The sequence below is a fragment of the Rhinatrema bivittatum genome, chromosome 7 (assembly GCF_901001135.1).
Source record: "Rhinatrema bivittatum chromosome 7, aRhiBiv1.1, whole genome shotgun sequence".
In the NCBI taxonomy this organism is placed as follows: domain Eukaryota; kingdom Metazoa; phylum Chordata; class Amphibia; order Gymnophiona; family Rhinatrematidae; genus Rhinatrema; species Rhinatrema bivittatum.
Genome location: NC_042621.1, coordinates 1,821,325 through 1,837,438, shown reverse-complemented (window position 1 = coordinate 1,837,438; position 16,114 = coordinate 1,821,325). Strand labels below are relative to the sequence as shown.

Below are 16,114 nucleotides of genomic sequence, written 5' to 3'. Positions count from 1 at the left end.
ACACAGACAGGCCCTCTGCATCCAGCTGGCACAAACAGCGGCCCAGTGACTCAGCGTGAACACCTCAAACATCCACTTTAGGTGAATCTCCAACTTGCGGTCCTGAGCATCCTTCAACAGTGATCACTGACACCGCAGCATCCACCTTCAGTACCCGCAGTATCTCCAAAGCCTCCTCCATCAGGGGATATAGCTTCCCAACTTCCTAATCTGTTTAGGAAAGGAAAAGCACTCGGGGGGAGGGGGGGTTTCCCTCAGCCTATCAAGGAATGGACTCACTCTCTCGCTATCCAACTCCTTCTGAGTCACTTTAAACCCCAATTTCTCCAAGACCTGGGGTATAAAAGGGCTTAGTTCCACCTTCTTAAATAAAGGATTATCCCCCTCAGATATTTCATCCAGGTCCACACTCAGTGCCAGCGTCTGGAACCACCCCCTGGTGGTCCAAAGAGACATCCTGCGGATCATCCATGGAGTCGTCCCCACCCCCATCCCTGAGGCTCGCCTCGGACTCCGCCCAATGCAGTAGGTCCCCGGACCCACCTGCGGCCCTCTTAGGCTTCTTCGGTGCGGACAGGGGAGACTCTCGCCAGTTTCCCCTTCGCCCCCTTCCTTGCCAGGAAGGTTTTATGCATCAAGAGGATAAATTTAAGCGAAAATCCCTCAGGGCCATCTGTCCCCTGCTCCAGGTTGTTGTCGGACTCCCCCCCCCCAATCAGAGTCCCCCTGAGCCACAGGAGAAAAACAGGGGAGGGAAATCTCTAGGTTCCCTAGTTAAAAAGGACTCCTGCCATGGATTCAGCTGCCTTGCGGGGCCCTCGGCCGCCAACACAAGGGGCAGGAAATCTGCTTCCCCCAGTGCGCCCCCGCTGAGGAACCCTCCTCTTCCGAAGTGCAACCAGTACAGAGGGCATGAGAATTCAAGAGTGTAGACTCCAGCCGACACATTTCTCTGCGTGGTTTGGGCGCCATACCACGTGCTCCCACGCCGATGGCTGCCCCGCAGCCTGCAAACACCACCAGCCTTAATTGCCGCTCTGGCACGCGCCATTTTTTTTCCCCTTAACCACGCTGCGCCATTTCCCACGGCGCAGAAAAATCAGCCAGGCACCGGCGGAAAAGACCACTGCTCTCTGGCCTCAGCGGCCCCCCAGAGACATGCGAGAAACAAACGCAACCGCAGCTAATTGCTGCCGTGCCTCCTCCGCTACAGGCCTGGCTGCTAATGCTTCTCCCCCCGAAACTCCTGGGACACATGCGGACAGGCGCCGTAGTTACCTTCTGTCTGCCAAGGCCTGCAGCCCTCGCTGCCTCGTAGCTGTACCTTCCCGCCCCTCAGCAACCAGCTACTTGCCTTTCTGCTCCTTTCTTTCTTTTTAACTTTAAAATCACAGATACAAAGGCAAAAAAAAAAACACACACAGAGGTACTTCCCTGATTCCGGGGCCTTGCAGACAGAGGCCTCGGGGGAACCAGTCCCCTGGCTTTCAGGGCACAATGCGGATGAGCACAAGGCAGGGGTTCCCAACTCCCCCCGGACGCCTGACTCAACTCTAGGGATGGTCCACCAAGGAGCCTAACACCTCAGGGAGCTTCCTCCAAAATTCTCCTACTTCAATTTCTCTTTCTTAATCTCGGACTGCAGGGTTGCACCTCCGCCATCTGCTGGCGTCAGAGAAATACTGAGGGACTGCAGGTGGCACTCTCCATTATGTAGCAGTGCCTGAAAGTTTTGTATCTCTGACTCCATCTGCTGGTAGGGAGGTAAAACCCACTTGTCTGGACTGATCCGGGTATGTTCAGGAATGTCAGATGTCAGGAGTTCAGTAAGTTACCTGCTATGGTCATTTGCCTGGCACCCTCCCAGAATGAGGGGGGAAGGAGGTGTTCCTTCACTTAAAAAGATGTCAGTTGCTCTGCGAGTCTTCCACCGTCTCCCTGTTATATTCCACCCCAATGCCAAGGAGCTGCTTACCTCTTGCCTTCCGCCTGACATCCGATGATAGTCCGTCTGGTTACACTTGGTAGAAAACTCATCTTTCTTCACAATCTGCAGGTATTGGGGAAAGCACAGAATAAGAAATGCGATAGTGCAAAGCATTAAAAAAAATGGAGAAAAGGACCAAAAGAGCAAAGTTGCTTACCTGTAGCAAATATTCTCTAAGGACAGCAGTTCACCAGTCACAGATGGGGGGGGGGTCATATGACCACATGTGGAGTCTTCCGGAGCTTTCTGTAAAGGCGCAAGCACCAGTCCCGGCCCATGTGTGGTGCTTTCCTTTCTGCAGCAACCCCACAGATGCCCTCAATTCTCTATAATTGCTTTCTCTGGAGGGAAAATAACCACAAAAAGAGGAGGGAGAGACTGGGTGACTGGTGACCTGCTTACCGGAGAACACCTGTTACAGGTGAGCAGCTCACTAGAGTCACAACATGGAACGCCATAGCTCAGGGCTGTCTTCAGCAAAGAAAGGGGGAAAACCAGAATTGCCAATGGGCAGGCAATGATACCTCTCTGAATCAAACTCCAGGTTTCCTCAGAAACAATGCCTGAAAGGATATCTTGGATTCAAGGAGCTCAGCGTGCTAAAACCTGATTCTTGTAACAGCGCCAATGATGGCAGATAAAGACCAAAACAGTGCATCCAGTCTGCCAGCAACTTGCTTTTGGTAGTAATTGCTGCTCTTCTGACAGATAGCAGAGGGTTCCTGCTCCAAGCCTGTTCGACTCAGTGTGGAGGGCAACAAGCCAGCTTCAAGGCTCCAGACCTGTGGCAGTGCTTAACAGGAGGTGCTGACAGGAAGACTTCTTGACCCAAAAGGAGTCAAAGTGCTCCTAGCCAGAACATCGACGTGCCTGGTGTGTTGTGTGAAGACTAGGGTGATTCTCCTGCCCACTTCCACCTCCAAGTTCCCCAAAGATAATACTGAGGTAGGGGAGTGGACATCCTCTCCAGCTCTCTGGTGGTCACGGTTGAGCACTGTCCGAGCCTGGGAAGCAGAGCTTTGGAACCTCCTGCATCTCCTGGCTCTTGGAGTCATGTGTCGACAGGATGCGCCCCTGTTTCAAAGCCTCTGCTCAAGGCTCTCTGCTGACTCTTTTCAGCTCAAAAGGCCTGGGCTCAGCCTGAGAGATGGGATGGGGGGGAATGGAGTGAGATTTCTTGACTCCTGGGCTTATCTTTGGACCAAAAAAGGTCGGGAGCCTCTTCAGCATGGCTTGGCCATCAGTGGTTGGTGCAGCTCCAAGGTCACTGGGCTAAGCCTTTTTTGCCAGCTTTGAAGAGCCAAACTTTAGGTCAATGTCCAGCCTTCCACGTCCAAACTGTTCTGTGTGAAATCTTCACCCAAATCTTACAGCCAGAAGTGTCATAGCCTTGTTTCAGACACTTGTAGCAAATTACATGGTGGCGAGTGCTGCAGATCTTCTGTTTGTGCCCAGGTTAGAACCTAAAGCCGCTAACCTGCTTCTCAGACAAACAGGCCAATAGAGTACAGTGTGCTCTGGCGCATTTGGCCGTACGTTTGACGCGCTATTTTTACCCCTTATACAGAAAGGGGTAATAGCGCATCGAAAACGTGCGGCCAACCCTCACAAAACTAATAGCGCCCGCAACATGCAAATGCATGTTGATGGCCCTGTTAGTTATTCCCGCGCGATACAGAAAGTAAAATGTGCAGCCAAGCCGTACATTTTACTTTCAGAAATTAACGCCTGCCCAAAGGTTGGCGTTAATTTCGGCCGGCACCGGGGAAATGTACAGAAAAACAGAAAAAACTGCTTTTCTGTACACCCTCCGACTTAATATCATGGCGATATTAAGTTGGAGGTCCCAAAATTAAAAAAAAAAATAAATCAAAGATTAAAAAAAAAAAAAAATTTAAATTGGCCGGTGGCGCGCGGGTCGGAAGACGGACGCTCAGTTATGCCAGCGTCCGTTTTCCGAACCCATGGCTGTCAGCGGGTTTGAGAACAGACGCCGGTAAAATTGAGCGTCAGCTGACAAACCCGCTGACAGCTGCCGCTCCTTTTACCGTGGGCCCTCATTTGCATACTCAATCGCGCGCCCAGGAGAGTGGCCTGGGCGCGCGTCTCCCGCGAATTTTACTGTATCAGCCCAACAGTGAGGAAAATGGACAAGGTAAAATCAAACAAAGAATCTTCCTCCTCACAAAAGACGGTCTGAAAGGATGAACAGATCTGTCTGGGCAGCTTTCCAACATGGCCCTGATAAGAAAAAAGAATGCAACCTGGGGCAGCAAACTGACAAAGAAAAAATAAAACTTCAAAATTGTCAAAGCTTAACTAGGGAAATCCAGGGCATTGCAGACAAAAGAACTTGAAGAAAATGCTCAGTTTTTCTATTTCCGTGGCGCTGCAGAAGAAAGAACAATCTCAGCAAACAAAAAAAGAAACGAAGGGAGCTGCAGGTAGGAAGGCGACCGCCACGCATAGGCAGTGAAAGGCTTTTGTCCTCTCTAGAAAGCTCCGGAAATAAAGTGTCCATTCGACATCAAGTGCAGCCACATGACTCGTGTGTGTACGTGTGACTTGGTGAACTGCTTTTCTTTCGGGGGGAGGGGGTGTCACCAAAAACTTCCCTCTGAATTTCACTGCACCCCTGACATCTTCCATAGTGTTCATACGGCAGGGCCCGAGGACATCACCTCCTCACTGGCCAAGGCTGAGGAATTGTCCTTGCACCCGACAGAGGTGGCAGCAGAGAGATCAGCGAGAAATGAGGAAAGGTCCGGGCAGAGAAGAGGGGACCCTTCAAGTCACTGCTGCAGCCTCACTGGGCCTGGGGCAGAGGAGACAGAAGGGACTTCCCCCTGCAATCTGTGCTGCTTCCTGGTGACGTGGCAGAGAAGAAGGGGCAGCGTACAATCCTTTAGCAAAGTAAAAAGGATATTGCAGCTTTCCCTCCTTCACCCTCGCAGGGCTAGAACGAGCTACCTACAGGAGCTGCTGAAAGCAGCCCGAATGTGGGTTGCTGCCACTGCTTTCACCTGATCAGCACGAATAAGGAGGTTTCTCTCTCTCTAAAAGGCCGTCAGTGGGATGCTGATGGTTAGAGTCAGCACCTACCTCCCACCTGGAAGCCTCACTGCCTGTTGACACCTAGTGGTTAGTGGTAGAAGGGGCATGGGAGGGGAATGTAATAAACAATTGCCCAAAAGAGAGCTGAAGCCTATGAATGCCTTCTTTCAGCTGAACGGGGCACTATACTCGTGCATCAGCTTCTAACAAAGCGAATGGCATGAAAATAAGTAAAAAGCTTCTTATACGTAGTAAACGGTGTTTCAACATCTGAAGCAAAATTCAGAGTGACTGATTGTTAGGTTACAAACCCCTCATGCAAAGAGACGCCCTCCTTCATACTCCCCATGGTACTGGCATGGGCACAGGTGCCTTGCAAGTCCCTTTTCAGAGGGAACCTCCCCAGAGAGATTCCTTTTGTAAATCCCATGATGGGCCGGTGCCATGCGGGTGCAGGGTAAAGCAGGCATGTACTTCACTGGACCTGTCCCTATTCTCTATGGGCAAAAAGCACTGGGGGGGGGGGGGGGGTGGAATTTTCAAAGGGGGTAGTTTTCCATGGGTGAAATCCCTTGGACCTAAAATGAGCAGTAGCCATTGGGTGGTGCATGCACAGACCCTCACAAACAAGGTGGCAGCCCCAGCCGAGGAGCGGAGGGGGACTCACCTGGATGTGACCATTGTGGGGGCCCTTGTGCCCATACATACACTCCACTGTTGCTGACTTCCTTTCCATTAAGTGAATCCTGAAGAGGGGTTTAAGCCTCATTGGGTCATCCACGTGTGGATCATGAGGGGGCAGGTACATCCAGCCAATGATAAACAAGCCGTCCACCTGCAGGAGAAGAGGGAGGAGGTAGAACATGGAGTCAGTCCATTTACAAGTATGGCCGGGCAGGCTCAGCCTCCTGACAGGGACAGTCATCAGCACCTCCCAAGGCTTTCCCCAGCTACACCAGTGAGTCTTCCAGAGACCAAGAGATGAATTCTCAGGCGCTGAGAACACAATAAGAATAGGCCAGAAATGCTGGCAATTCGGGAGCGGGTGGGGGTAATGCCTGTACTTACCACAACATTCAGCAGGCCTCCATACGGTCCAATGTCTGGCTGCCATAGGCCCAAAATGTGTCTGTAACGGTGAAGCACTGAAAAACACCAGAAAGAACATTTCACACTCATCCCAGCAGCCACATCTAGGAAGGGAAGAGGAGGTTTGCATGGAAGTTTTACTAAAATAGGAAACCAGAGAAACAAGACTTCAGTAACACCCAAAACAAATGAGCAAAAGGAATCTCATGTTTCTGAATTTCAAAACGAATTCTTCCTCTGCCCCAGCATGGCCATTGTTTGCGCAGCATTTAACTGCAGAATATTTTTGGAAAAGGAAACAAAGCACATGGTTAATCCATGCAACCTGAGCTACGCGCACACACCACACTCTCCCGCTTGCTCTCATATTTCTTTTTGAAGACAGCAGAGCACAGAAAGGCTCTGCTGTCTTCAAAGCATCACCTCCCTCCTCTCTACATTACCTGTGGGCATGGCACTGACTAGTAATCTGATAACATGGATTTCTTTTGGCTGCAAGCTTGCCCTGGGGGAAAGGGGAGGTGCAGGATGAGTACAAAAGCAGAGTGGCCCCTCCATCCCTGATTCTAACACCACAGATCTGACCATCACGGGCCGCACCGCAGCAGGTAGAGGCAGTGGCACTGAGCGAGGAGGAACGCTTGTACGTTAAAAATAAAAACGTATAAGGAATTCCTATTACACAGTGATTGCGTGCTGTTCTGCGCCATGTCAAGACAAAGAAACCGCCGGCTGCGGTGCTGCCAGGGAGGGAACAAGGAGCCATCCGAGTACGAGATCCTGTACGACTTGGGAGGCAAAAAGAAGAATGACAGAAAGGAAATTCATAAAAAATTGTTTCCTTCCCCTAAACAATCTGAAAATCTGCACTCAATACTGGCCTTCCAAGCAATCTTACTTCAGTCCAACAATCTTTTCTTGACTAAATGAATGAGGGCCAGCAGCTGAAGAAGATCACCAGTATCTGACAAAGCAACTGCTACCCTTTCTTCCAGTCCGAGTTCCTCTTTTGGTTCTGCGATGGCCACTTCGCCAGCGGAGCCTGGCAGTTTATGTTCATGATTCAGCTGCACAAACGACAGCAGAGCACGCTCTCCTGGTGAGAAGTAAAAGTGAATGGTCCCACGTCGCGCGTCACTGCATTGCAGCACAGTTCAGGGCACAGGTCCACAATCCCTGTTCCACTGGCAGAACGCTGCCTAGGGGGATGAGGGTCAGCAGGGGGCTGGAGTCAACAATGCTCCGGTGTGATCGAAACATCATATTTTTTTAATCAAAATCATTTTTATTGGGGAAATCATGCAATACAGCGGCACTAAACTCACAGTACGCTCTTGACCAAGATAACATAGTGCAAACAAGTGTAACTCCAGAAGGCAAGAGGCTGTGTAAAACATCATTTAAACAGGGGTGCCAACACGCAGTTTCCGTTTTTACAATAATGCATCCCACACTCACCCTGAAACAGACAACAGCATCTATACTCTCTCCCCCCTCCCCAACCCGAGGAGTCAGTGCACCAAGGAAAGCCAGCGGTCAGCCTCCCAAAGGAAGTAGATCACTTCTAGTCCATTGCTTATCCCATGGTTCCCGTCCATCAAGAACAGGCAGGTATCCTCACACAGAGAAGGTTAAGAACTCATCTGCGTGGTGATGGGCAGTCATCACCATGTGGTTTGTTACCCAGCGGCCAGAAGATTGGTTTGAATGTCCTAGGGTAGCAAAGTGAAGCAAGTAGCCCAACAGCCACAATGCAATTTATCAAAGGTGGTAGTATTGGTAAGAGGCCAGCCATTCCATCTGTGTGGCAGAGGAAGCAGACAGTACCAGGCCCGTAGTGTGGGTTGCGTATCAGGCTCTATCCAGACAGCTAAAATCGAGCGACAGGCTAACATGACAGCAGTGTGCCCAAACTTGTCAAGGGAGCGACAGTAGGCAGACATGGACCCCCGCATCCCCGACAGGAGGAGCCTACCCGATCAGTTAATTGCAGGCTTGGTGCATTGGGCAATGACTGCAAGTACCCCATGCCAAAATGCCATCAAGCTTGAGCAGGTGAGAAGCCGGTGAGCCAGCGTGCCAGTTTCCAGGTGACATTTTATACAAATAGCTGATGGTAACCATCCCATGTGATATCTGCAAACATCATCGCAAATAATGTGATGTAGTATTTTAAATTGAAGTTCTTGGAGGGTCAGATCTGGCAGGCTTTTATGCATGTCCTTAAAACCGGAGAGTAAGTATGTATTGGAGATATCTGCTGCCCAGGCCGTAGCCCAGTACTGTGCAACTGAAGTGATGTGGTGGGATATGCGGTATTCCTTACCCAGACCACTCCAGCCTTTAATAGAGTTTTGGGTTAAGGCGACATCGAAGATTCGCTGGGCAAAAACTGATTCCAAGTGGTAGGTCTCCTCCGTCCATCGGAAAAACTGGAGGTAATGACGTGTTTGTAAGTAGGCGAAGAAATGTTTTGAAGGTAATTAGTAGTCCCATGCCAAGGATGCAAAGTCAATCACCGGAAACTCTCTCAAGTAGAAATGAAAGATAGACAGTAGTCCTTTTTGCAGCCAGTCATTAAAAATGACGCTACAATCGCGCCCTGGTAAAAAGTTCTTATTCCCCAAGAGTGGCAATAATAGGGAGACCGTGCCGACCAGGCCTCCTTGAGCTCTAAGCCAGTGCCATGCTTGTCGGCAGGGTTGAAGAAGTCCTCTGGGTATGTCCAACTTACGAAAGGCGATATTGTTGGTTTGTAGTAAGAAAAGTGGGGACCACGGGGAAGTCATACTAATTAGCAGGCCATCTTCACAATAGGAATACCTGCTCAGGAGCCATTCCCCCACGAATCGGCATTGACAAGCTGCGTTGTACAACCGAAAATCTGGGAGACCCAGCCCCCCAGTGTCCCGAGTGTGTGTGAGAATTTGATATTGTAGCCGAGCTTTCTTCCCCGCCCAAATGAATTTTTGGAAAGATAATTGTAGTCAACGTATGTCTTTGCTCGTCAACCAACAGGGCAACATATGAAGCTTATACAGCAACTTTGGCACTATTACCATTTTAAGTAAAGCGCAACGCTCGAATAGGGGGAGAGGTAGCGATCGCCAGGCCGTCAATTAGGTGCCTAAATCCTCCAGTGTGCTTTTTATATTAAGGTCATAAATGGCTGATATGTCCCGAGGGATCCACACCCCCAGGTATTTAAGCTTGTTCGGGGCCCATGCAAAGGGAAACCCCCCCCGGCCAATTTTGTTGTATTCGAGGGTCCAACGCTATGGCCTCTGACTTGGAAAAATGTAAGGTCAACCCCGCGATATCCTTGAATGGGAAAAGGTGTTGATAATGGCCGGGATACTCAGTCTAGGTCTGCCTACAAACAATAAAATGTCGTCGGCGAACATTGTTAATTTCAGTTGGTGTTTCCCTATACTTTGGCCCCAGAACTCTGTAACCAGTCGCAGTTTTATGGCCAACGGCTCCAATGCCAGAACAAAGTAGGGGAGATAATGGATACCCTTGTCATACTCCACAATGAAGAGAAAAAGGCTCAGTCAGCACACCATTGATAAGGAGCTGGGCACTAGAGTGATGATATAGCGCTCCCAACCAGGTTAGGAAGTTACCCGCGAAACCATAATTATGTAAACTCCAAAACAGGTAATCCCATGAAAGAGAGTCAATGAATCATCATATTATAAACAGAAAAAACTTTAATGCAAAAGAGAATACTACGATTTGTATGATACTTGCTGTATCTTCAGTCCAGCTCGTACGAGTTAGCTCCTGTTACTTAATGGCAGCTACGAGAATACCAGTCAGGAGCAGAGTATCTTTGTCTGCCTCTGCTGCAGGGGCTCTCTGTATGCGTCAGCAGCACGCGCAGGCCTCAGTGCCAAAATAAACATTATCCACACCTGAATCTGCTTGCCCCAGATGGAGGTGCTGCTTTCATTTTTACAGTTTCTTCGCAGAACAGGCTCCCAGTGATTCCCAAGGGCTTTTGGGGAGAAAGAGACGTGTTCTTTCCAGGGGACTAGATTTAAACCATGATAACCAGGTATGACATCCTGCTGTGGCTCTGACATTTGGTTTGATTCAGATACTTGTGAAAATGCTGATCTGTCCTTCGCCCTGCTGGTATGCAGCTCGAATTTTACATTTCCATAAACTTTGGTAAGGGTATGCAGATATAACAGGACCGCATTAATATCCTTATGACAGAAAATTATACATTTGTTTCCTGAGCAGTTTGGCCTCCAAACGTTGGCAGATGCATGGCCATGGATACGGGCCAAGCTACAAACCCTTCCATTGCTCTATGCAGGGAAAGCTGAGCAATGATGACATGTGCTTCAGAATCAGCTGAGCACGTATTAGCTGTCACTTCCTAGGACCAGCAACCTGAACAGCACTGAAAAGACTGCCACCTCACCACAGCTGAGTCTAGATCACCCCCTTCCTATCCCCTTCTGCTGGCCCCGCACAGTATCAAACTGCACACCATTTCCATGCAAACCAGAAAGGGAGGGTACCAAGGAACAGCAGCCATGTGGCCAGCCCCATCCACACCAGCAAACCAAGAGCTCTCAGTCTATCCCTCAAAACCCAAGGATCAGTAATGAACTGGGTCAGGATAATGTGCATGCGCACCTCCAGGCCACACGGGCACAGAAAAGCACAAGGCCAAACATCCTGGAGCGCCCTACTGTCAACTGTGAGGCTGGCCAGAGTCACAGTCAGGCTCCACGGTGAGCCAAACTGCAGTGCAGGCTGCAGAGCTTTCGCTGCAGCGAGTCAGTGAAATGCTCAGTACCATGGACAGGAATAAGACTTGTCTCGCAGATGTCTCTGTACATAAGATAAACATTTGGATGTAAAGAATCAAAACTGGGCGGGTTAGTGCAGAGTTTGCAGCAATAATCAGAGCAGGACTCTAGCAGTAGTTTTGTTATGATTGAGTAAGGATCTGTGCCTGCTTTCCTGGTGTAATTTTTCAGCACAGAACTACACGCCCTGATCAATTCCCCCCAGGTCTGCCTCTGCAGTCCGTAGGTAAAAGGACACGCGTTGTGCAACCCATACGAGCCAGCTCAGTGGGTGCCTGATTGCCTCCGATAAAATGTTTTCACTGTGACCAGGGAAGGGTAATTTGTGCTGTTTAGTGTTGGCTCCTGTGATTCACCCACCTGCATACTTTTAGCTGCAGACAGGTTAGGCAATTTTTTCAAGATAAAATGCTTTTACTTGTGAAAAGGGCTTTGCATATTGCCCTCCCTCAGTGTGCAGTCAGTGAGCCTCACCACAGGTGCTGTCATCGCATGCCTCCTAGCTGTATTATGAAGCAGAGTGAATAAAAGTTCCCCGTCTAGTTTATACATCTCTATTACATTTCCCCTCAGTTACCTCTTTTCCAAGCTGAAGAGTCCTCGAACTTGTCTCTCCTCTATACTTTTTGTAAACATACTAGGTCTTCTTTACGACAGGGTGATGAGAACCGTTCACACCATGAAGATGTGGGGTCATACATATTGCAGAAGCAGCTTATTAACCAGCCAAGGTATCCAGAAACCTGTTCTGTGTCCGAGAAAAAAATGCTCTTGCTAAAATAAAATTCTCCAAACTGGAGAACATCTTCCTCTCCCAGCACAGAACCACAGGGCTCGGTCACACCCTACACAACGCACCTCTTCACCAAGATCACATTCCAGATGTCTTTTGTAGACACGCATGGGACCCCCTCCACCCTCCCACTTCTACAACCTTACAAAAAAATCTTCACAGAATCACTTTCGTGAAACCAAGATGCTTCCTCTTGGCTAGAGTGTTAGGGGCCGATGCAATACAGTGCACTCAGCCGAGCGCAGTGTATAACCCGCAGTCGGACACGGGTTACACAGGCGCTAATCCACCCCCCTAAAGCAACAGGAGGATTAGCGACTATTTAACGCGCGTCCGACACTGAGTGAATGCTATAGAGCTCATCACATGCATCTCCAATGCAAAAAAATATTACGCCTGCCTGGAGCAGGCGTTAATAGCTGAGCACATTGAAAAAAAGTACAGAAAAGCAGAAAAAACTGCTTTTCTGTACTTCTTTAAAAGTTAAAGAAAAAACCAAACCTCTTTGAAGACAGACGCTGCTATGCTTGGCGTCGGTTTTCATAACTAGCCGGCTGCATTATGAAAACCAACACCGATAAACCCGGCATCTGTTTTCATAACCGGCAGACCGCCGGTAACCGTGGGGACACGCTAGCAAGGAGGCGCTAGGGTAGGGTCCTCCTTGCTAGCGCGACCCCCCTCATTTGTTTATAGCATGTCACCTGCCCTTGTGGGCGCCATGCGCACGTTAAGAAAACGGGTGCTGAAAAGTCAGCACCCGCTTTCCGCGTTTATTATAGCATCATCCCCTTAGAGACCAACTAAAAACCCAACAGGGAGAGGCTGTCACTTCTGAGGAAGGATCCATTGTAGTGGTGTGAAAACTCAGGTTAGTACAAGAGGCATCACACAAGCTATTTTAAAGGATGTCTTAGAGGTAAGCTCCAAGGTGTTAGGGTGCAGTGAATGCATTAGTGCCCCATTCCCAGAGTATTCCCCTGCTTGTGAGGTCAGGTACATCCTACGAGCATTCAAGCCTCAGCAAACCCAAAGCAACATTCCTTTACCAATGACCAACGCCTTCTTAACGAGACCTGACACTACTCAGACAATGGCATTCTCAGCTTCAGGTAACTTTATTGGCAGGACAATTTGACGTGTGTTGACAAAGTAGGATACGCGATGATTAAATTCTCCTAGGGCTGAAGGATTGCCCAACAGCTCGGCAGAACCAATGTTCAAATCTGTCCCCAAGCTCAGACACCAGAGCCCCCGAAAAGGGAAGCCTGCAGGCAGCAGAATGAGACCTGCTGCGGCAGCCGCTCAACCACACTCCCCATGCAGCACTCTGCATGCTCAGCACAGAAAGAGTTAAGTCACAGCAGGTACGTACGGCAGGTGTACACATCTCTGTACTCCATGTGTTCATAATCGGGAAGGATTTTCATGAAGCGGCCAGACTTCACGCGTGGATTTATACCTGGACAGACACAGCAGGGTAAGTGAATGGGTCACTCTTTATCACTGTCCTGTCATATGCACACAACTTAGAGGCAAGATGCTTGTCGGGAACGAATACCCATTACTAAATGTCCTGTCTTAAAAAAAAATCATGGCTTTATTATTTAATTTCTGGGGCACGTGTCACTGGATTCTTTGTAGACTGCGTATTTTCATTAGGCCCTGCATGATAAGCTGTTTAACCATTCATTCCCGGATTTTAAACTGACCTGGCTCATATTGGTGGGTCAGCACTGACCTTTTGAGATATTCCCTTTTGTTAAGAATGTCCACTGTCATCATTGATGGGGTGGCAGGAATATAACTGGATGTGTTCACCACACATCACCCCGATGATGGAAGGGGACATTTCAGATCTTTTTCCTTCGCTGGGATTAGTTAATTTGGAATTGTAGCTTTTGTGAGACCCCCACTTAATAAGGTGAACGCGGATGCATCGTTGCTGAATCTCCGTCAGGTGTAGTTCCATTCAGATTGGTTGTTCTAAAGTTAAAATTCCAGCAGCCTGTTGCGTTTGTCTGGAACATATGTGCATACACCTCTCATCACCGGCAGATGAATGGATCGTAATGGATCTCTTTCGTAAAAAGAAAAGGTTTTCCTCCCCAGCTGGAGCTGCGTCTAAACGCAGAACATGTCGGGGCTGGCTTCGCTGGGAGACGACCTGGACTATGCTGATTTAGGAAGCATTTACAACTTTTGTGCTTTGTGTGTTTTCTAATGCACGGCTGATGTTAAGCATTCTTAAGCATTTTGGGGGGGGGGACCAAGATGGTTTTTACAGTTATGAAGGGGACAGGACAGAGCTCCCTCTTTGAGATTATTTTCTGCTTACGTCTCACTTCTAAATTTATGGTTTTAGGAGCATTTACCAGTCCTCCATAAAGCAATAATAACAGGGGTTCTGAACCCAGTCCTCGGGGCACACCTAGCCTGCCAGCTACAACAAATATGCATGAGATACATTTGCAAAGAATGGAGGCAATGAAGATCCACTAAAATGAACCCTGAAGAGGGGTCAGCGTAGAGATGGCATGTATTGGTTGCTTAGGCTGAATGGCATTCTGGACAGCAGGCAGAGCAAGGAGAGTGATATTTAGTGTGTGTGGGAGTTTGGAGAAGGTTTATGGTGGGGTGTAGTACGTTATTGTGTTTTAATAAGGGGCAGGACAAACATTCAAAGCCATGTGCCTGCCCTTGTCTCAGGGGACCATAGGTGATCCATGCAACTACTGGCTCTCTTCTGTTTCCTCAGGGGGGCCAGAACGGACGTACATTGCCAGCTCTGCTCCACTTTCTTGGGTCTCAGGAAAAAAAAGGTGGCAGAGCGCTGTTCTACCAGATACTAAGCCCTCGGTAATGGACACAAAAAGGGGTTGAGAATTGTCACAAGTTTGAAAGTTGTCAGCAGTGGTGCCATTCATCAAGGCCAGGGTTGAATCCCTAACAACTGGCAGTGCTGCTCACAAGGTTCAAGCTGGTGCCAATTCAAACCTGTTTTGTGTCTGTTCTTGGCTCTGCAGTGTCTGCTTCAGTATCGCTCCCTTTCCCTTCTGTTCTGGGGAGGAGGAGGAAAAGGAGGGATGGGGCTGGATTAGAGGGCAGAGTGGCTCTTCTCTTCTCTGTGTGCTCAGGTCCCCCTCTTCTCTTTCCTGCAGGCTCCCTGAAGCAGAACACCCCTGCTGCTCTGCATCTTAAGCCTGGAAGGAAGTGCCAGAGCTGCGTCCCAGCTGAGCCCACTGTTTAACCCAGTGGAGAAATTACTTACCTGATAATTTTGTGTTCCTTACAGGCCGATACAGTAAAAATCGCAGGAGAGCGGGCGAGCAATACAGTAATTTATTTAAATTAGGGTCGCGGCAAAAAGAGGCGCTAGGGACACTAGCGCGTCCCTAGCGCCTCTTTTTGGACAGGAGCGGCGGCTGTCAGCGGGTTTGACAGCCGACGCTCAATTTTGCCAGCATCGGTTCTCAAGCCCGTTGACAGCCATGGGTTCGGAAACTGGACGCCGGCAAAATTGAGCGTCCGGTTTTCAACCCGTGAGCCGCGGGCCCATTTTAAATTTTTATTTTTTACTTTTTTAAACTTTTTGGGCCTCCGACTTAATATCGCCATGATATTAAGTTGGAGGGTGCACAGAAAAGCAGTTTTTACTGTGCACTTCCCCGGCACCGGTAGAAATTAGCGCCTACCTTTGGGAAGGTGCTAATTTCTTAAAGTAAAATGTGCGGCTTGGCTGCACATTTTACTTACTGAATCGCGCGGGAATACCTAATAGCGCCCGCAACATGCATTTGCATGTTGCGGGCGCTATTAGGTTCGGGGGGGGGGGGGGGGGGGAGTTGGACGTGCATTTTCGACACGCTATTAGCCTTTACTGAATAAGGGGTAAAGCTAGCACGTTGAAAACGCGCATCCAATCGCGGGTTAACAGTGCGCTCCAGCGGAGCGCACAGTACTGTATCGGCCTGCTAGTGTAGAAAAACGGACTCAGGACCAGTGGGTTTATGCTCCCCTGCCAGCAGATGGAGATGGAGCAAGCTGACGTCACAATATACATAACCCTTCAGTTACCCCAGCCTGCCAGATAACCAGAACTGTACTCAACCAACCATGAACACTGAACTCACATAAGATTCTAGGTACCCCAAGCTAGGGACTGGATGAACACTTATCAGAAATCCCTTGGGACCTAAAGCCCCACAGGAGGACTATTGACACAAACATTCGGCAGCCGAGAGTGGGAAGCTGAGTCCACCTGTCAACACCAAGGAAAACAAAATTATCAGGTAAGTCATTTCTCCATTTCCTAGCGTGTAGAAGATGGACTCAACCAGTGAGACTTACCAAAGCTTCTCC

At 49.1% G+C, this 16,114-nt stretch overlaps 1 protein-coding gene across 1 annotated transcript in view; it reads right to left on the bottom strand.

The window, feature by feature from the left end:
- FBXO31 (F-box protein 31) overlaps positions 1–16,114 on the bottom strand; it is an 81,263-nt gene that overhangs the window by 34,033 nt on the left and 31,116 nt on the right. Inside the window, 4 exon segments of the mRNA XM_029608040.1 lie at positions 1,976–2,050; positions 5,709–5,876; positions 6,110–6,186; positions 13,128–13,214. Of these exon segments, the coding sequence (XP_029463900.1) occupies positions 1,976–2,050; positions 5,709–5,876; positions 6,110–6,186; positions 13,128–13,214 (407 nt within the window).